Source organism: Spermophilus citellus (genome assembly GCF_964194105.1).
Source record: "Spermophilus citellus genome assembly, chromosome: 1".
Taxonomy (NCBI): domain Eukaryota; kingdom Metazoa; phylum Chordata; class Mammalia; order Rodentia; family Sciuridae; genus Spermophilus; species Spermophilus citellus.
The window spans coordinates 276,666,434-276,688,117 of record NC_138182.1 but is presented as its reverse complement, the minus strand read 5'-3'; the positions used below and the strand labels follow the sequence as shown (position 1 = coordinate 276,688,117).

Sequence of the window (21,684 nt, the reverse complement as noted above, 5' to 3'; positions counted from 1 at the left end):
CTACCAGTCTCCATAGACTGAGGAAGGCAAGAGTAGTTGAACAAGACAAAAATGATTTAAGGTATTTGGAAACTTACTTAACATGCGCATTTTTTAAAAACCCACTTTCAATTTTTAAATTCATTTTAATTTTTACACAAATGGAGCATAACTTTTCATTTCTCTAGTTGTACATGATGTAGAGTAACACTCTTCATGCAATCATACCTGTACATGGAGTAATAATGTCCGTCTCATTCCACCATCTTTTGGAATAGACATTGTAAACTAGATAAGAGTCATTGCAAAAAGAACCTCCGAAAAAGTATAATTTAAAGTTATGTTCTCTAGCACTTTATCTGATAATTAGGCACTTCCAATAAATATTTCTAAAACTCATTTGTGCTTAATTAGTGTAACTGATATTTAAGCAGGTAGAACATTTTCATCTGTGAACCTTACCAATTTAGACAGATTCATGTCTCGTAGCACACGCATGACAATAGTAGATTCTGTATCTGTGGGGTTGGCTCTTTTTGCTGCCCCCAATGTCCGAAGAACTGACAGAATGTTACGCAGACCAAAGTCATAATGGACCTGGAGAATTTGAGAGACACTGGGATTACTTTCAATATGAAACTATCCATGGAAACTTGAATTTGACAGAAGACAAATTTACAATAATGAACGAATGTTGATTTTCCTTTTAAAACTTCATACAAAGAATAGAGCAATAAATTTCTTTATTTATATACTTTTTGAGCAAATAGCAAAAGTCCAAAAATTCTTCCCATGTATCGTCATTAGCTTAAGCCCTTAGATGAGAACTAACAGATACATGGAGACAGGAAAAAGGTGCTCATTTCCTTGTGAAGTACAGATGTCCCCCTCTAACAACTTCTTAATCCCACATGGGGAAATGTAGTCGTGTCTCTAAAGCTAAAATTCAGAACCAGCATTAAACTGGACCTCAGTCGTGACCATGTCACACCTCCGCCCCCGCAACACACACATGACTTTTTACTAGTAAGCAAGAAGATGGGGCAATAGAGGAGGAGGAGCAGCTGCACTCCAGGATTACCTGGAGGAGGAAGCAGGAGGGTAAATCAGGAAGCGGAGCCCCAGGTTTGTCCTGGGTATGTATTTGTGAAAGCTCCATCCTGCCAAATTTCAGCATATGTAAAGGGAATAATTAAAATCCAGTTACCCAACCACTGTGGAAAACAGGATGGTGATTCTTCCAAAAGTTGAAAAGATCCCTACCCTATGAACCAGCATCCCTCTTTGGAAGCACGTTCTCAAAGAGATATGCACACTCCAGTATTCACAGTAGTACTAGTCACAATGCCCCAATGGTGGAAGCGACCCAATGCCCACCAGCAGATGAATGGATAAGCAAAATGTGGAATCTACACACGACGAGAAGGTATTTAGCCACAATAAGAAAGAACTCCAAGCCACACCGTGATGAACTGTGAGGACATTGTGCCAAGTAAAGTCCACAAGGATTTAACCAATGCATAAGGCATTGGTCAAATCCGTGGAAACAGAAAGTACAGTGGCGGGTACCCGGGGCGGGTGGGCAGGAAGAGGAATCTGTCGGTTGGTAGCCGTAGAGGTTCCATTTTTCAAGATGAAACATTCTGGAGATTCTTTTCACAACATTGGGAATATACTTTAAACCCCTGAACTGCACACTTAAGATGGTAAAGAGGGCAGATGTAATGTTATATATTTTTACCACAATATGATATATATATATTTTTTTTTGCCTATGAAAAAAAAACAAAAAATAAAAACTACATCATCAAGGTAAGTGGAGGACTGTGCCTCGCTCAGGAGGGGTTGTGTGGAGGATGGAGCACATCAAGCCATTCAGCCTGGGTTCCTGCCTTCGAGGAATTGGCGTTCTCAGAATAACAATAAAAATAAATAAATGAACTTTCACAAAAGCAACAGTGACTTGAAAGGGCTGGTGGGTGAACTTCCTCAGGGAAAACCTCCCAAAAGGATTGGCTCTGAGTTAAATATGTGACTGCCAAGGGAGATTCCCAGAATGTCCTCATGGGGCCAACTGTTGTGTGCACATTGACTCAGGTCATTTCATAACAGGTGAACGTGGACCGTAGGAGTGAGGGGAGAAGTGAAGAGTCGGCAAGGGGAAGGCAGGAGTTGGTCATGTGGGTAGCCTTCCACAGGCAAGAACAACACACAGAGTATGTGTTTCTTGGACAGGGGGAAAGATAAGGGTGAGTGAGTGAAGGAAGTGATACGCAGAGGCCAAGAATATCGGTGGCAAAAAGCAATGAGTTAGGGCCGGGCTGGCCAGGAAGGTTCACCGGCCAGGTCAGAGGCTCTGTGTGCAGCTGAGAACTCACAGCAAAGATCTGTTGAATGTAAATCGGTCCATCCTGAGAGTCTAAAAAGATTCCAGATTCAAAGAAGTTGGAGACGGAAACCTTCGGAGGTTACCTACCAAGTTACCTATGTAACCTGAAGTTGCCTGTGTTTGAAGGCACTGTTCGTGGAACAGCCTCGTGTGTGTGCATCCGTTAGCAAGGCTGGTTATGGTTGGGATATGGGGTGTCTCCCCAAGCTCCTGTGTTACCGCAGGGGTGTTCAGAGGTGGAATGATTGGTCTGTGAGAGCTGTGACGTGATCAGTGCACCCTCTTTTGAATGGACTCACTGGGTGGTAACTGCAGACAGAAGGACAGGGCTGGAGGTGGTGAGTCATGCGAAGTGTGCCCTGTAAGGACGCATCTCCCCTACACCCCACCCTCCCTCTCTGTTTCCCAGCCACCATGAACCCAGCAACTGCCACACGCTTCCACTATGATGCTCTGCCTCACCCTGGACCCAGAGCAACGGAGTTGGCCCACCATGAACTAAAGCTCTGAAGCCATGAGTCCTAATAAACTTTTCCTCCTCTAAGTTGTCCTCGTCAGATATCTTGGTCATAGTGACAGAAAACTGACCAACACAATATTCTTAGTAATTTTTACTTACATGTGCAAAAAAAAAAAATGTGGCCTAATGCCTGCCTGCATCATGCCCTTGTGTGACCTTATCACCTTGAGTCTGGGCAGGACCTGTGATTTGATTCTGACCACAGGCTGCATGTGACTGCGTGCCCATGACTACGTGAGCACTCACTGTGCTGAACCCATTCCTTGCTGACTTTGAGAAAGCCAGAGCCATGTCGGGGAATCCCATCTGGAACGACCATCCTCCTCCTAACCTATAGGAACTGAAGGTGACTCAGGCCAACAGCCAGCAAGAAACACCCCCTCAGTTACAACCCCAAGGAGCAGGATTCTACCAACAACCTGGGTGAGCTTGGAGTAGATCACTCCCCAGGTAAGCATCAGACGAAACTGCAGCCCAGTTTGTCGGTTAGACACTGAGCCCAGGACCCAGTCACAGTGACCTCGGGCCCTCTGACACTGGGAAATAATAAATGTGTATTGTTTCAGCTACTCTTTGTGATATGATTATTACTCAGCAATAGATAACACAGGGGAACAAGTATTAGCTAAAACAGTTAATTAGTTAATGCAGATAACTAATACAATAGCTAATACTATGATTCATTTCATGCCTCTTAGCTCTGAAATTTCATGGTGCCTGATCCTGTTATTCCAAGCAACAGAGGAAACTAGCAGGAGTTCACAACAGGATTGTTAGCAACGCTTGGTCAGATACCTGCTGAGCTTAGAAGGCAAAAACAGAAATGTTGGGAGGCCTGAAAACCATAACAATAAGATACCATACAGGTGACATAGATCATAAATATTAATATCCAAGATACGTTGGCTCTTAAGTCTCTCTGGACAATATTTGCTTTATTTCTATTTTTATTCAAAGGAATTCTAATTTCTTTAAATGTCCTTCACAATAAACTATGCAGATAAAATCAGTTTTCTAATGATACGCCATGTTTGGTATCAGTAAGGTACTCTGTCAACAACTCCAAACTACAATTTTGCAAAACGGGAACACTTCACTGAATAGAACAATCCAGAGAGCCTTTCGGGGGGGACCCACCTGCTTCGAAAGCTGCTCCTCGCACAGCTTGTAGAGTGTGAAAAACTTCCTGGCCAGAACAATGTTGTCAATGAAGCCACAGCTGGCCAGCTTCACCCTTATGATGATCTGCCGGTCGGGGACCATCATGGCCACCGAGCGGAAGTTAATCTTCAAGTTTTCTGGGAGCTCCTGCCGCCCAGCATAGCCAGGATTCTAAACCAAAAACAAAACCCAAGGGTGACTGCTATGTTCCTGGGGCCATGAGCACAAAGCAGCATGACATCCGACGATCCGTTATGTACACAAAAATCCTGGAGCGACAACCAGAGGCTCATTTCCACAGCTCACCCCCTCCACCTGCACAGACCAAGCCATGCGCTATTCTCGGGAGCTTGGTGTAATGCCAGAGGCTTTCATTCAGAAGAGAAAGTGACAGTCCCAGCTTCCATTCATGGCAAGCAGGTGGCATGTGACCACGGAGAGGAGGAAAGACCAGGCCGCTCCTCGGCAGCTTTCCCCGCGGCTCTTACCATGGTTAGAAAGAGTCCAAATTCAGGGTTCATGGTCACATTGTCTCCATCGGTAAAGATAAAAGATTTTTTACGCTCCTTTTTACACGTGAGAATAATGGAAATCTGCTGGGCCGCCACCGAGAGAACGGGCAGATCGATCCGGTTGAACTCATCGAAACAACCCCAGGATCCAGACTGGGCCAGTCCTTAGAAAGGAAATTAAATAGAAAATCCAGTTAGTGCATCATTTTGAAAATAAGGAAAAGGACATTACGCAGCTAACAAAATGAGCCAGAGATAGGTTTACTCAAAAATAAAGATGAACTAATAGTTCATACCACAAGAGGCCCAAAACAGCTCCCAATTGGGTATCATCTGTAAATACTCAACCTGCACCAATAATGGGGCATTCCAACAGGCAGGCGATAGGAACACTGGGCCTGCACAACACTGCTAAGATTCAAGAGTCTCCAAAAGAATTTTGCAAAGTTGAAAAATAACCCTTAAAATTGGCACTAAAATGTACAAAGCCAGTTGTTGAAAGTTGTTGAGTTTGTTTGTTTATCTGGGGGCTGGTTCCCAGCCTCACACATGCTTACCTACTACTGAGCAACATCACCGGACTTGAAAAGTGAATCTTAAGCTATTTCACCTCCGCTGACATTTCTAATCAAGTTACCTTTAAATATCCGTCCAAGTCCTCGGAAGTCCATCTGGTCTGAGCAATTGAAAACCACGACGTACTTCCCCAGGCACCGTCCCATGTCCTTGGTGGTTTCCGTCTTGCCTGTCCCCGCGGGTCCTGCCGGGGCTCCCCCCATGCTCATTCCCAGAGCTTGGGCCAAGGTGATGTAGCACCTGCAGGGTGGAACACCACTAGAACCCTCAGAGGCTCTGGGAGGAGAACACACAGAACAGCCCCAAACCACATCCTGAAATGAACTTGTCCTCACAGATGTTAAGATGTGTCAGGGAAAATTAAGAGGAGTCTCTGGTCAAATAGGTTTTAAAACCCTTTAAAAGGTTAAGGAAGTTTCAAGAATGCCGATTTTTTTTTTTTTTTTTTTTTTTTAGGATCCATGATACTGCTTATTAAGGCAGTGTCCAAGTAGATTCCTCAAAAAACTAGGAATGGAATCACCATTTGACCCAACTATCCCACTCCTTGTTTTATATCCAAAAGATTTAAAATCAGCATACTACAGTGATGCAGCCACATCAACGTTTATAGCTGCTCAATCACAATAGCTAAGCTATGGATCCAACCTAGATGACCTCCAACAGATGAATGGATAGTGGAAATATGTTATATATACACAATGGAGTATTACACAGCCATAAAGAATGACTTTATGACATTTGCCAGTAAATGGATGGGCCTGGAGACTACCATGCAAAGTGAAATAAGCCAATCCCAGCAAGCTGAAGGTAGAATGCTTTCACTGATATGAGGAGAAGAATAGATATTCAGTAGGTTAGACAAAGGGGAATAAAGGAAAGGGAGGGTGGATATGATAAGGAAAGATGGTGGAATGAATCTGTAAAAGTTTAAATTCTACCATGGGCCAGAACTAGAATAAGATATATTCCAGGCTTGTACAATTATATTTAAATGATTTTTACTTTTATGTAGAACTAAAGAGAACCAATAAAAATTTTTAAAAAAAGAATCTCCAAGTAGATAGAATTGCCAAAAGTTATTTATCGATTTTTTTCTGGAAATCCATTCATATCTAAAGAACAATATTCACTTAACAGCACCAATCATCAGGGGAAGACAAATTAAAACCACTACATGGTATAACCCCAAACCCTGTGAGGTTCCTACCACCAAAAAGACAAGAAATAACAGATGATGGTGAGGATGTGGAGAAAGGGAATCCTTGCACACTGCTGGTGAGACTGCAGCTCAGTGGAGTCACACGGAAAACAGAGAGGCTTACTAAAGAATTTACAAATAGAACACTATATGACCCAGCAATGCCTCCTGAGAGTATGTACCTAAAGGAAATGAAATCATCACCTCATGAAGATACCTACACTTCTGTGCCCATTGAAACACTGGTCACAATAGCCATGAATGGCCCAACTCTGTCAATGGAAAATGAATTTTAAAACTGTGGTATATTTACACAATGAAATATTACTCAGCCATGAAAAAGTAGAAAATCCTGCCATTTGCCACAACAGAGATAGACCTGATGGACACTATGTAAGGTGAAGTGATCCAGATACAGAAAGGCTAGTAAATACCACATGATCTCACGTATAGGTGGAATCTAGCAAGGGCTGGGGGATGAACAGAATACACAAACAATAAAACAGTGTCTACCAGAGGCAGAGCAGGATTAGGAAATGTGGAAATGCAGGTCAGAGAATACAAAGTTCTCAGTTATGTAAAATGAATACTATTTAAGATGAATTCTAAAGACCAGAATGTACAACATGAGGATTGTACTCTCATTGAATACAGCATTGTGCAACAATACAACATTGTTTTCTATTATATCTTGCTGTGAACTTCAAATACACACAATAAAATTTGTTTTTTAAAAATGAACATCGAGTAGCATTCTATGAAATGGACTGAGAACCACTGAATAGATGAATTCCCCGTGGAGCTGGTGTAGGGGATTCAAAGCGCCCGTTGCTGAAGAGTCACATCTGGACGCCGTCTCTGAGCATCCACTGCATCTACTGCTCTCCCCGTCATTCTCCACAAGATTAACAGAGGAAAGATCGGGGGGGTCACTAGGAGAACACCTATAAAGGAAAAGCTTTACCCTGAGAACGTGCTGTTGGATTATTTGACCCCTGGCCACGCCTGGGGTTGTCGGAGGACAGAGTCCATCCAGTGGTGCCGCTCGGTTTTCTCGTGGTCGAACTGTCAAGGATTCACTTGAACTTGAAAATGACTTCAAAGAAAAGGAAGTGATGATCCAGCTCAGGGTGGAGACAGACAGGGGACACTGCCCGGAGGCTGCTGGGGTCTCTTATTAGAAATGGGTCCCTGAAAAGTCAAGGAAGCTGCTCAGTCCTGAAAATCCCCAGAGCCTGGCTGAGGGATCCAGAGGACACCTGCTCTCACTGGGATTTTGCGTCTGTAATGACAATAGCCATGCCATGTTCTTCACACACGGTGTCTCGCTGAATCCCCAGAGAACCCCGCGAGGAAACTGCTGTTCTTTCCCTTCCACAAGTGAGGCCAGAGGCCCACAGAGACTGAGTGACCTACTTGGGGTTGGTTGGGCAGCCCGGGGCTGCAAGCCAAGCCCCCTCAGGCCTAGAAATACACCCTCAACGCCGGCACTCTGCCATGTCCTACAAACCCTCTTTACACCCAGGAACACTGGGCTTACAAATAAACCAGAGAAGTAGCCAGGTCCTACGTTAGAGGAAGTCATCCCATGGATATGGCCAGCGGGCAGGCTTCCAGGAGACCCAGCTGTCGGTGAGCACCGGTCCCACTCTACCCTGGCACCCACCCTCACTACCCACCAGTGGACAGCAAAGACCGGTCAGGAAGCCCCGTGTGAGTAGCATGAGTCTCCTCCCAAGGACATGCCATGGACACGTGAACTTTGCTCCCTCGGTTCTCTGCTTCCCTTTCTGATCTTTTTCTCTTAGCTATTTTCAACAATGTCTCCTCGGTGGCCTGTTCACGGACCTGGTCAAGTTTCCCGCCTACCCGTTAGACTACAGCGAACCCTGTGCTATGAGGAGCAGGGCTTAGTACAGGCTTGTATCCCCGACCACTTGACTCACCCTGGCTCCTTGTATTCTCTGGACTTTCTCCCAAAGAATAGCTTATGCTGGTCCAGCCATCCTCTCCTACCTGGTTCCTTCTGCCCCAACGCCTACTGGAATTAGAGATGTGGAATATGGCCAGGACGGGGAACGGACAGCGACCCACCTCGTGACCTGGGGCTGATTAGCACTTGGTTTACCGGAACCTGTCACCGTCATTAGTATTGAGCATCCACAGCACATGTGAACTGCAAGTCATTTTGATGCCTATTGGTCCTAAAATGCTGGACCATTTCCTATGACTACAAGGCCATGCGCACCAACAAGGCACTTCTTTGAGAAAACCTTGGTTTAGTTATAGACTCTTTGAAATAGGACAAACTTAAGGAGAAACAAAAAGAAACGTGGCTAAAGGATGTGGGCTCAGGGGTGAAGCAGCCGTCACAGAAAAATAATAAGGACTGACATGTTACTCTGTCTCCCCAAACCCCTGATCCACAGTTGGATCTTCGGCAGGTTCAGCTACATGAGGTCAGCTGCAGTTCAGTAATACTAAGTGGACATTTGAGATATATGGGAAAAGAGAAATGCGCGCAACTTTTATCACACTATATTGATATACTTCATGTTGTCATTATTAATCTCCTACAGTGACTAATTTGTAAGTCAAACTCTGTCATATAAGTATTTATGTATAGGAAAAAGTACACGTGGTGCTTGATGTTATCTGTGATTTCAGGCTTCACGGAGGGTCTTGGAACATATTCCTTCAAGAATAAGGGAGACTACCCAGCCTGGCGTCTAATGCACACAGATTCCAAGAGAAGGAAGTGAGGGGTGGGTACCTGGCCCGAGCCTGCACAGCAGCAGGAATAGACAGGGAGAGGCCACAGACGCTGTGAGATCACGCCAGGGATAGACCCGTGCTGTCAGCCCGTCTGTGCTTCTTAGTGAGCAGGTAAGAGGCCTCACCCCCACCTCGATTCCCTGTGCCCTTGGTCCTGTGTGACAACAGGAGTCTTCTCCCGCGTGTGGGAAGAAGGCCGCGTTGACACCTCCGTGAGTATTTGGAGTAAGGTGCTGGGTGCTGTTACCACATCGTGGGGCCACTGGATCCCTGAGGGGCCATCAGGTCTGTGCACTGGCACCAAGCTGCTTGGAGTCCAGGGAGCTACCACCATGGTTGGGTTTCCCAGATGACACAGCAGCAGGCTAATGGCAAACATCAGTGCCCCCAGCACTTGGCTTTAGTGAGGAAAGAGAGGATTCTCTTTCTGTAAACAGGCAGCGGGTCTTAAGACGCACCCCAGTGGCCATCCACAAGGACGCCTCTCTTCTCACATAATTGAGTGAGTTTAAGGATAATCAACAAGTGAGTATTTGGGGGGAATCAGGATTAATAAACTTTAGAACTGTCTCTACCTTATATAATTATACATACTTACTTTGCTTTTTACGTTCTCAAGCTTTAAGACCTGAAAGATCCAAATTTTCAGGAGGATTAAAAACTAAGCAGCTCAGCATTTTGAGAAAAAACAGATTTTCCTCTTAGTTTCCACTTTCCATTCTTCTGAATAACTTACATGCTTCACCATAAAGATGCAAATTTAGAAGTGATTGATTCTTTCAGAAAACACTTATTTAGAACCCAAAGATCCAAGGAGTTTGGGGTCCAGCAACAGGAGGGTACAATAGTCACAGATTTCAGGAATTAGGACATGGACACCTTTCAGGGGACCACAATTCTGACCATCTCATTTCCCCACCACTGTGACAAAATAGAATGGTCACTTACAGAAGAGAAGGAGGTGACAAGAAAGTGGGTTTTGGTGGGACGACCAAACATGCTAAAGTTAAATGCCCTGCCCGTCACGGAGGCAGGGGGATGCCTGTGTCTGGAGTTCAGGGAGAACCCTGGCTGGATGCAGAGATGGAGGCCAACATCTAGATGGCATTTAAAGCCAGGCGACATCATCTATGGAATGGGCATAGGTGGGGAGAAGTCCAGAAGAGGAAGAGGACCCAGAAGGAGCAGGTAGGAAGAGACATCCAGACCAGGAGGAGGAGCCAGGTGAGGATGAAGAAAGTGCTTCCAGAAGGAGAGAGACAGCTGGGCGGCCGTTAGCGCTGAGCCAAGAAGGCGAGATCCAGACATGACCACCACGTTTGGTGACCTGAAGGTGTGGGTGACTCGCAAGAGCTGCATTAGCCAAGTGGTGGTGGAAAGTGAGAGAACAGGATAATGGTCCCCAAAGACGTCCATCTTCTCATCCCTGGAACCTGTAAACACGTCCCCTTATGTGGCTAAAGGGACTTTGCAGATGTCATCAATGTCAGGACCCTGAGGAGGGGAGATGATCCTGGATTACCCAGTGGACTCTATCCTCATGAGCCCTTTAAAAATGGATGCAGAAGAGCAGGTCACAGCCCTGGGATGGATGGAGAGGAGAACGGAAGCATGAAGGTACCTGGCTTTGAAGACGGAGGAAGAACATCAAGGAACGTGGCTCTTAGAACTTGATGACCCTCTGCTAACAGTAAGAACATGGGGATCTAGTCCTACAACCACCAAAAAAGGAGTTCAACCAAGAACCTGAAAGAGCAGGACACTGTCCTCCCAGAATCCCCAGGAAGAACACAGCTCTGCTGACATCCAAATGCAGCCCATGACACCGCATCAGAATCCTGGTGTGCGGGTGTGTACACATAATGAACTTGTGTTGCTCCAGCTGAGAAACTTAAGGGGTTGGGAATGTAGCAAAAGAAAGTCTACACCAGGAGTCCGAGTGCGGTAGCTTCAGGCAACTAGGAGGAGGGAAATCGAGCTTTTGAGGGGCTTTGTGGGCGCACAGAAGCGGTAAAGAATTTGGGGCCACACAGGATGGTTTTCTTTCTAGAAGCAACTGCAGCATGTGTGTGTTGATGAGTGGGCACTGAAGACACTGCAGAGAGGAGACCCTGGTGTCAGTGAAGGTACTGCTGACTCTGGAGGGCAGCACAGAGGACCCGTCCAGGGAACCAGGAGAGAAAGCAACAGCTCAGGACAGGTGCCTGCTGGAGTGTGCACGGTAAGACTGTGGGACAGGAGCAGAGATGCCGTTTTGGTGGTTGGGGGGGGGGGCATTACCATTCTCATTACACATATAGACCACAGTTTTTCATATCTCTGTTTGTATATAAAGTAGGTCGACCCCGGTACATGTACTTTGGATAATGACGTCCATCACATTCCCCCATCCTTGCTAATCCCCTGTCCCCTCCCTTTCTTTCCCTCCCCTCTTCCCTATGTAGAAGTCATCTATTCCTCCCATGCCCAGCTGTCTTCTCAACAAAACAGCAGACAAGGCCTTCAGAGGCAAGAGAGGAAAGGAAGGAAGAGGTGGGACATGAAAAAGAGGAGGTAGGAGCTAACTGCTAAGTCGCTCAAGGTAAGTTCCTACTGGAGAGTGTTCCACATTTTTAAATTAATATTTTTTTTACTAGACCAATTATAATTGTCTACATTTATGGTATATAATGTGACACCTTGTTATATATGTTATGGTTGAACCATTTGTTATGGTTTAGATCTGAGGTGTCCCCCAAAAGTTCATGTGTGAGACAAGGCAAGAAGGTTTGGAGGTGAGATGGTTGGGTTAGGAGAGCCCTGACCCAGTCAGTGGGTTGATCACCCGATGGGATTCACTGAGTTGTAACTGAGGGCAGGTGGGGTGAGGCTGGAGGAGGTGGGGCATTGGGGTGAGCCTTTGGGGTTTATATTTGGTGAGCTGAGCTTAGTCTCTCTCTGCTTCCTGGTGTCATTCCTGAGCTGCTTCCCTCCCCCACACCCTCCGCCACGGTGTCCTGCCTCATCTCAAGCCCTGAGAAATGGAGGGGGCTGTCTATGGACTGGACTTCTGAAACTGTGAGCCCCAAATGTTTCCTCCTTAAGATTGTTCTTGTCAGGTCTTTGGGTCACAGCAGTGAAACAGCTAAGACACGTACAACATGGGAAGACTAAAGCCAGTCAAATGGCCACAATAAGTATTGAGTTCATCTCTTAAACGTGGCGGATGTCAGGGAATTCACACTAGACTGAATACTAGTGCCAGAAGGGCCGCAGGAGCCAGCCTAGTTCATCTTCCTGATAGGGAGACAGAGTCAGGGAGGTTGCAGTGGAGGCTCCAGCCAACAGGACCAGCCAAGGACCCACGCAGGGCAGCACCGACAACATCCCACGCCCGGCTGGTGTCCTCCCCACCGCTTGCTTTCGTTTGTGCTGATCCTTAATTTCTTTCCTGCTAACCAATCATCTTAATTGCCTCTCTGGGAGGACAACAGGTCCCACCACTACTAACTGAGCCTTCAAGGCCTGCTGGGATTTGCACGGCGACACACAGCCATAATTCCCTTTCCTGCCCAATCATCCACAGGGACTTCACACGTTGGCTCCATAAGACTGAAGGCAAGGGAATCAGGTCTCTTTCAGCCACAACCTGAATCCCATGTGAAGACACAGGTGTAAAGCTAGACCTGCTGAACCTCAAGGGCTTTGGTGGGAAAGATTCTACAAACCCTAAAGAGGCATGAAGCCAGTGTCCCCGAAGCAACCTGGGTTGAGGGAGAGGAGGCCGCAGAATCCCAGGATTCTTCCATCACCTGTCCGTGAGAGGAGTTATGACAAGCCTGTCAGTGCAGCCTAAAAATTCATTCTGATAGACGAAAGCCACATCGGTGATGTGAATCATCATTTTGTCAGTATCTTCATTAAAATAAAATCTGCACTGTTTCAGCCACTCGAAGTCCGTGGGGCTCTTGACGTGCGTGTGACACTGAAATTCAAAAGGTGTATGTCAAAACCGAGATGAGGATCACTAATTAAACATACGCATCGGCATTTACGTAGAACATAAAGTAAAAGAAATGGAACTCGCAGACGACCCAGGTAGCTCAAAGCCATGGACGACATCATCACCCAACCCACTCATTTATTCATCAAAAAATAAAAACTCAGAAGACATGAGAATAGGAAACTCAACCCCTAATCATGCCCCTCTGATTTAAATGACAGTACATGGTTTAATAATAAGATTCATTTCTTAAATTTCACTCTTAATTGTCCAAGACCATAGTCCAACCATGAATTATAATCTGTGAAAAACATGTAATGGCATACAAAGGCAGAGCTAAACAATCTCATTAGGAAAAAGGCATTTCTTAAGATTATGTCAAAGTACATTGAGGGTTTTTTTTTAATCCATTAATTACTTTTCCTAGGAATTTGCAGCAGGCAAAATTTTCTAACATCTAAATGACAAGTTATTGCCCGGCAAAGCTTTTGTCTGGATTTTTCAACCAAAATTTTAAGCCACTTTAATCATTTTTCTTTGACAAATAAGAAATCGAAAATTATCCCTGAGCCCTTTATTTCTCAGAGAGGCAAACAGTGCGCTTAACTATTAGGAGAGGAGATTAGCACAAAATAGCTTGAATGTGCTGCCTTTTATTTCCATTCCATCAGGACCAATCTTTCATAATCTTCTTTTACATAATGGGGTTGAGACACAATTCAGAAAATGATTATGAAAGTAAGAGAGAGCTTCTTGCCTCTTATCTAATGTTGTATTTTATGGTAGAGGACAAATTTCTCTTTTTTTTCACATTTCCCATTTTTAATAGCCACTGAATTCTCCTTCTCCATCCTGTTTTCTTTTTAAAAGCAAAAACCTGCATGACACCTGAATGTCACAGGCTGTATTAGGAAAGACCATGTTGCCATCTATGACATAAAAGGTACCAAAACTTGTTAAGTAAGGATGTGATCTATCAGAAGCCCTAAAAGAATCCCTCAAAAGCTCTACTAGCAATATTAGTCATAATTTCTGTAGCAAGAAACTAGTGATCTTCAATCAGTAACTAAAAGGAACACAAGACCAATAAAGATTTTCAGGATGCATTTAAAATAATCATATGAAGAATTTGAAAAGAAAGTCTAGTTGCCTCAATAACAGTAGAGATCATGAGAAGATGATGGAAATTTTAGTTTAAGGCAGAAGAGAAAGTCTGATAAGCAAGGTCTGATCAAGAAGATGACTCCTGAATCAAACATTTTCCTTCAGTTCAATCTAACTAATTCCAGCAACTAGACACAGGCGTGTCTACTGCTTGCTTTCTTGTGTACGCCACAGCAGTTATGAAGAATTTACCAGGTCATCAAAGATGTCCCTCTGGTGCACATGAATAGTAATCAAAGTCTCATATTTCACTCGTTCCATGGAACTCAGATCCTTCGTAGTGATGTCTATCAGTGTGTTTAGCAGCTCCAGGAAGGACTGATTGGTCTTCTGCATAATTTTTTTTTCAAACTTGGCATTTCTAAGGGCTTCTTCTGAATCCCGTGTCCATATCATTTGAATTCCTAATAATCCAACCTTATAGAAATAAAGAAGGCGTATATGAGCGTATATGGCAAATTTACATATTTAGATATTAATTGCAGCATAATGAATAATTGTGATTATCATACAAATGTAAAGCTTTGATTACATCAAATCGACCCTTTGTTTCAAAACCCATGGAAACGCTGTTTACATAATTTACTGGGTAACTAAGTATGTATAGCACCATCATGTCTATCATTTTCTTCTTACAATTTTAAGCCACTTATGATTAAATCACATTTCTTCCTAGATAGATTTTAAGTTGCTTGCAGGTAAAGAATATGTCTTAAATTTGCTTTATCCAAGCTAGCACAGTGTTTACACATAGTAGATGCTTACAAAATCTTTTCTTATATTTTATTGGTTCTTTTTAGTTATATATAACAGCAGAATCCATTTTTTATACAATTATACAAGCATGGAATGTATCCTATTTTAATTAGAGTCCTATTCTTATAGATATAGGTGGTGGTGGGATTCACTCTGTTGTTTTTATACTCATGAACTCTTTATTGATCACAATGACTAAAAAAACATTGTTTCCTATTTTTTTTTTTTTTTTTTTTTTTTTTTTTTGGTGGTAGGGAGGTACCGGGGAATGAACTCAGGGGCACTCAACCACTGAGCCACATCCCCAGCCCAGTTTTGTATTTTATTTAGAGACAGGTTTTCACTGAGTTGCTTAATGCCTCACCATTGCTGAGGCTGGCTTTGAACTCTTGATCCTCCTGTCTCAGCCTCTGGAGCCACTGGAATTATAGGTATGCACCTCCACACCCAGCTTGTTTCCTGCATTTAAATGCTGAAATGTATTTTTCATTTTTCTAGCTGAGTGCCCACTAAGTATATTGTTATGATTTATATACATTGTTACATGTTGAGGTTCAGCAGGGAAAGACAAAACTATTTTAAGTTAAAGTAAGTCCAGTATCTCTACAACCAAAATACATATTTAAGTCTATACCTTCTATGTGGCCAAATCGTCTGCAGTGAAAAATCTTTAAGCTTATCTAGACTTAATAAATCTTTATGAAAATTTAATATTGGTTCAGTGTTATGCATTGGTGAGGCTTACAATAACCAATAGCCGGGATTTAAGATGACTATTTTGTTAAAAGAGAAAAAAAAAAAAAGCCTTCCAATTTCAAAACACTGACCTGAGCAGGGAAGGAAGAAAGAAATTCGATCAGTTGGAACCCTGCTTCTTGGATATTTGCAGCTGCCTGGCGAATCACAAGGTGTAATGAAGACTGTGATTCCTCCAGGAGAGAATTGAGCCACACCTCCACGTTGCCCTCGGCCATCACGGGTCTGTGCAACTCGATGGTCTCCCCCTCCCGGGAGGAGATGGACAGAATCCGATCATACACCTATGTTAGAAGAGGAAAGAGACTGTTATGTTCATTTAAAAAACAATGAGAAATAATTTTTTTTCCTTTTCTTTCATTCCCTGTCATGTTTTCCTTCCCATAGAAAGTTAAGCTACAGATTATAAAAAATAAGACAAAACATGATATGAAGTCTTTTTCAAAACAATAAAAGTAGTTCACCATGAAATCTAAAGAGGAGCCCTCAATTGATTCCAAATAGCTAATGCTCTAAGGGAGTAAGCTTATTTTCTAAAAGAAATATTTAATACAAATGTGGTGGTGAAAAGATCTCTTGAGTTTCCCAAATGAAACGGGGCTCCCTAAGAGCCTGTAATTCCACACTGTAAGAGTCTCAAGTTGACATCAGAAGTGACCCGGTCAACATGATCAGTAGCAGAAAGTAATTACAAAGTGTTTCCAATTCTGGGCCAAACATAATGTTCTTTACTGGGACTTGTTGTCACATAACGGTTTCTAATCAAACCCAGCTCCTCTGAGGTCTTGCACTTCAGCTTCCATGAAGCATAATGAGAAGAACAGAGCATTTGGAGTTCCAAGACACAGGTTCCAATGGTCCTCTTCCATCCTCTGAACATGCAATGCTGGAGAACAACACTGACACTAAGAAAATCACACTTGGTGCCGGGGACTCCAAAGGCTGAAGCAGGAGGATCACAAGTTCAGAGCCAGCCTCAACAACTTAGCAAGGCCCTAAGCAACTTAGCAAGACCCTGTCTTAAAATTTAAAAAAAAAAAATTAAAGGGGATGTGGCTCACTAATAAAATGCCTCTGGGTTCAATGCCAGTAAGGGAGGGTGGAATCCTACTTCACTCAGAACCATATAAAAAAATAAGTGAATAAATAAATAAGGGTATTGTGTCCATCTACAACTTAAAAAATTAAAATATAAAGAACATCTATTTGCACTCAGATTTAGGGATGTACTAATGAAGTCCTCTTCACTTGTAGACAGCAATGATGCTCCAGGTATCTAATGAATCCTAAGATTCTGGTTCCTCATTTACATGGACCCTTTCTGGATTTCTGAATATAATTCTGTATTTGTAATGTTATAATATTTAGAACCCATAAAACCAGGATCTGCCCTGGTTGTAGAATCCTTATGGAAGGAACAAGAAAAAACAAAAGAAATGCAATCTTAAGAAGCATGAGCTATGAACAGAGGTTAAGGATCTGTGGGCTTTTAATCAAACAATGAGGAAGCCTAAATCATCTGCAATCTATAGCTGGAGACAGTGAGAAATTCTAGGGCTGTAGCAGCAAGATTTAAGCAAAACATTAAGAAGCAGTTCTGACTAATCAGCTCCCTTTCAACGTGCACACTCGTGGCTAACAGGTAGCACTGGTCTTGACCATTCCTGTCCATCCTGCTTTCCCTCCCTCTGCCTCTCCTGTCGGGCTTTTCCACCCCTGCTGCTCTCATTCCACCTCCCACACTGCAGTGCAACACAGCTCAGGTCACTGCCCCACTTAGAAGCTTCCTGTGGCTTTCTGTCACACTGGGATGAAGTGGAATTCCACAGTGCCAGGCCCTTGGACTTTGGAATCTAGCCTGTTTCTCTTTCTTCCTGTGCCCATCGCTCCCTCTTCTGGGTGTAAGTGTATGCCCTAAACGTTAAAGTTGTAAGTCTCAGTACCGGTGAATGGGGCATTGTTTAAAAAGAGTCTCTGCAGGTGTAGTTAAGAGGAGGTCATGCTGGATCAGGATGTTGTAATAAGAGAAGTTATAAGAAGAGGGCAATTTAGACACAAAACCACCCAGAAAGAATATCTGAAATCAAAAGCAGACATTGAGGTGATAAAGTGTTGTCTACAATCAAAAACAAACAAACAACAACAAAAACAAAACCACCAAGGGCTGCTGACCACCATGAGAAATCATGTTAGAGACGTGGAAAACCTCTCCTTCAGAACTTCCAGCAGGACCCAACACTGCCGCCATCTTACCTCTGACTTTCCCCTCCAGAACAGAAAGCACACTTCTGCTGTCCCAAGCCATGGAGGCCTAATCCACCCCCACAGCCCAGCGCTCTGACATCCTGGGCTACGCACACCTCCAGGTCCTCGCCAGGTGCCCTTCCTCCTGACCACACCACGCTTCTCTTCTTCACCTACCTGGCTACGTTCCACTCACCTTCAGAAACCATTCCAAGTGGATATTCTCCTGCAGGACACCTTCCCTGACACCCCATGCACCCAGTTAGGGCTCCCTGATGAGTAGGCCTCTCTCCTTGTGCTTAATAAAAGCACGATACTAATAATGGAAGTCCAAAATCACCGAAAATTTAATTGTCAAATTTCTCTTCAGTGTTGCATTGCATAAAAACCATTTTAGTGTTGATTATGGTTCATTTTTCCTTAGAATCCCAGGAACAGCCTCACATCTGGGGCCTAGCGAGGGATTGACCGCAGTGACTGACTTTTAATTGCTGGCTGTGAAGTAAGTCCACCACGGCACTCCCTGCACTCTGTAGGCTCAGTGTGTTACTTTCTGTCTGCTCCAGCCAGAGCACAAGTTCCCGGGGTGAGTGTATTCCCATAGTTAAGTACAACATCTGTTAGTTATGCAATAAATTAAATTAAGTGCTAAGATGAATAAAGGAATGCTACTAAGGATTTATATGAAACACCAGAGGACTGACTAAATGTCAAAAGGGAAGGTCCCTTTCCTAGAGAATTTTAGGTGGAAGGATAGATTAGAAGGATAGATTAGAAGATATCTTCTGGCAGCAGTGTCCCTCAAGTTGAATGACCTCTTTGGTCATACAATTCCATGATTCTACAAACACGTTAGGAGTGTAAAAGAAAAAAAAAAAAAAAACGTTTTAAGAAAGCATATCAGGGCTGGGGATGTGGCTCAAGCGGTAGTGCGCTCGCCTGGCATGCGTGCGGCCTGGGTTGGATCCTCAGCACCACATACCAACAAAGATGTTGTGTCCGCCGAGAACTAAAAAATAAATATTAAAAAAATTCTCCCTCTCTCTCTCTCTCTCTCTCTCTCTCTCTCTCTCTCTCTCTCTCTCTCTCTCCTCTCTCACTCTCTCTAAAAAAAAAAAAGAAAGAAAGAAAGAAAGCATATCAAAACTTTCTGAAGCCTGACTAAAATAATCAAATCCCTACAACAATTCTGCAATTCTGCTTAGTCAAAGCACTTTAATTATGAGCCATTAGTGTCTTTGTCTTGTTGGCTTTCTAGGAGAATTTACCTTGCCATGTAAAATTCTGAACGCTGCACACACTGCTTTCCTGGTCATATTAAACTATCATTTTTCTTTCTAGTCTGCACCTTGGATATGAAGAAGCCAAACACTGTTCTGAAGGTAAATTTGGCCCCAAAGTTTCTTTTTAATCACTGGGCAAGAATAAATAGACCATCCTTTGTAAACACAGCATCAGAGAGCTGCTTAAGACGGAGAGTCGATAGGCTAAGTTTGGTCATTGTTGACCAACAATTTGAAGTTAGGCAAACCTTCTCATGGAACTTGACCGTTTTGATGTTGTCAAATACATTCAGCAAGTGGGCTTGGATAGTGTGGGAATCCGAGGCCTGCCCCAGGATCTCCAGAAGAGCAGGATCCGACACGAAGAAGAATCGAGGAAAGCAGAGGCGTTTTTTCTCCAAGTATCTAAGCAAGGAGCAAAAAGATAGACTTCTGTGAACACACAAAGCTAACCTTTTCTTAGGAACAAATTAACCTGGATGGAAGGGAAGAAAGATCGTATGACCATCTGATTTTCCCTTGTGACTTGATGTCTGGCTTGTGCCTCTGGGATTTGTCAAACAGCATCCCACATTCTGATAAGGAGACATTTTTTTCACAGTTGGTGGCAGAATTTCTTTATCTTTCGCAAACCTAAGGCATACATTTTGCTTGGTCTGAAAGATGCTGTGCTTCCTTTGTAGAAAACAGGATAAAATACACAAAATAGAGTTTGGGGTTTTGCTTTTTGGTTTTGTTGTGTCTCCAAGCACAGCAAAAAAGACTCCATGCCACCTGAAGTCTGCATGTCTTAGAAGTGTATCTTAAAAGAGAATCCAATAGCCCTCCGTCAGAGCAGAAGCACATCTAGCTGTGGGTGAACTTCTGAAGGGGTGCCTGCCTCCGGGAGCCAAGGGAGTGCAGGGGAAGCCCCCCGGATCTCCACGCTTTCCTCTGCACCGTGGTTTCTATGTTCACTTTATGATATGGTGATTCCTTATGCTACGGACATATTAATGCTACCATTTTCTTATCTATTGCTCTCATTTTCTAGCATATTTTGTTCTGATTATTGTGGCTTCTTTTTTACGGTTTGGCATTTTTACTTTTTCAATTGTTTATTATGGCTTTTGGCCTTGTTTAGGGTTGGCTGGGGTGGTTTTTTTGAGACAGGGTCTCATGCTTGCCACACAGCTGGCCTCTGATCTTAAGATCTCATGAGAGCCACCTGCCTCCATCTCCCTAGCAACTGGGACTGCAGGCACGCACAACCACACCGGACATGATTGTGGTTTTAATTGAAGTTTCTTTTTGAAACTTTACTGGTCTGTTTTAAACTTTGAGATTTTTGAAAACTTTCTACTCTTCCTTGTCATCTGTATCATTTATTTGTTTCCTGTGTAAAATTATGAGAAAACATCCCCATATCATAGCAGCAGAATTCTCTTCCCAGGAAAAAAAGAGCTTGTGGTAGCAGATCACAGGGATCAGAAACCAGAGTGTGGTGGCCATCTCAAGGACACATGTGAGGAACTCCAGAGTTATCAGGCGACCCCTGGACGTGTTCTGCTGAGTGGAGGTACAGGCCATGCAAGAGCCAAATTCTTCAAGACACAAGTGAGGTTATTTTTCACAAAGAGGCAAAAAAATAAAAAAGGAAGGAGAAACTCACAATAAGTGAGGATTTGGGGATGAAGTGGACATGTCTTGGGTGAGATAATGGGCAAGGCTTGGTATGTGGGTTGTAATCGTCCTCTCTGACTCTGACCAGGATGCTTCGTAAAATGTGAATTACAAGCTGCTGTGTGGTGACTGGATCCATTTATTCTGGGTGTGTGCAAAAGTGGAAAGTCTCATGGGGTGGGGGGATGGGGGTAGGATGAAAACAGGGCGCCCAGCATCTGCCCTTACACATCTCATTTTCTTAGTCTTACTCTTCTATAATGTTTAATTTTGGGGGGGGGGGGTTCTAATTTTCCTTCACTTGAAACCGTTCATTTTATTATTTAATACGCCAATTTTTCTCATTCATGTAGCTTGAATTTTTATTCTTAGTAACTTCCCTATTGATTTGTATTCCTAGTCTGATTCTGGTGAGAAATCAGCTAATGTTTTCTCTCTGGTTAGACCAAGCTGGAGAAGCCTCATGGAGTAGGTCAACCAGCTTCTGTGATGGGGTGGGCAAGGCGACGTCCTCATGGACTCATACCTGCCCTCCCCCAAACTATGATCTGATTGGTATGGAGACTCTTCCTGTCCATGCCAATCCTTGATAGCTTGGGTGGGTATTGCTTTTGTGTAAATAGGAGTACTCAAGGGTTTATACTAGGCATTTTGGCATGCAACCTTACCTTGGTAACTGTCAAAAGACAAAATAAAAAAAAAACTTAATAAACAAACTGTGAAT

General features: G+C 43.6%; 1 protein-coding gene across 1 annotated transcript in view; it reads right to left on the bottom strand.

Moving 5' to 3' along the window:
- The window catches only part of DNAH5 (dynein axonemal heavy chain 5), a gene marked incomplete at its 5' end in the record, with an annotated part of 237,371 nt that overhangs the window by 127,373 nt on the left and 88,314 nt on the right, over positions 1–21,684 (bottom strand). The window contains 8 exons of the mRNA XM_081288458.1: positions 442–576; positions 4,026–4,220; positions 4,538–4,725; positions 5,199–5,377; positions 12,905–13,077; positions 14,452–14,676; positions 15,843–16,055; positions 19,547–19,703. Of these exons, the coding sequence (XP_081144584.1) occupies positions 442–576; positions 4,026–4,220; positions 4,538–4,725; positions 5,199–5,377; positions 12,905–13,077; positions 14,452–14,676; positions 15,843–16,055; positions 19,547–19,703 (1,465 nt within the window). The remainder of the gene's footprint in view (positions 1–441; positions 577–4,025; positions 4,221–4,537; positions 4,726–5,198; positions 5,378–12,904; positions 13,078–14,451; positions 14,677–15,842; positions 16,056–19,546; positions 19,704–21,684) is intronic.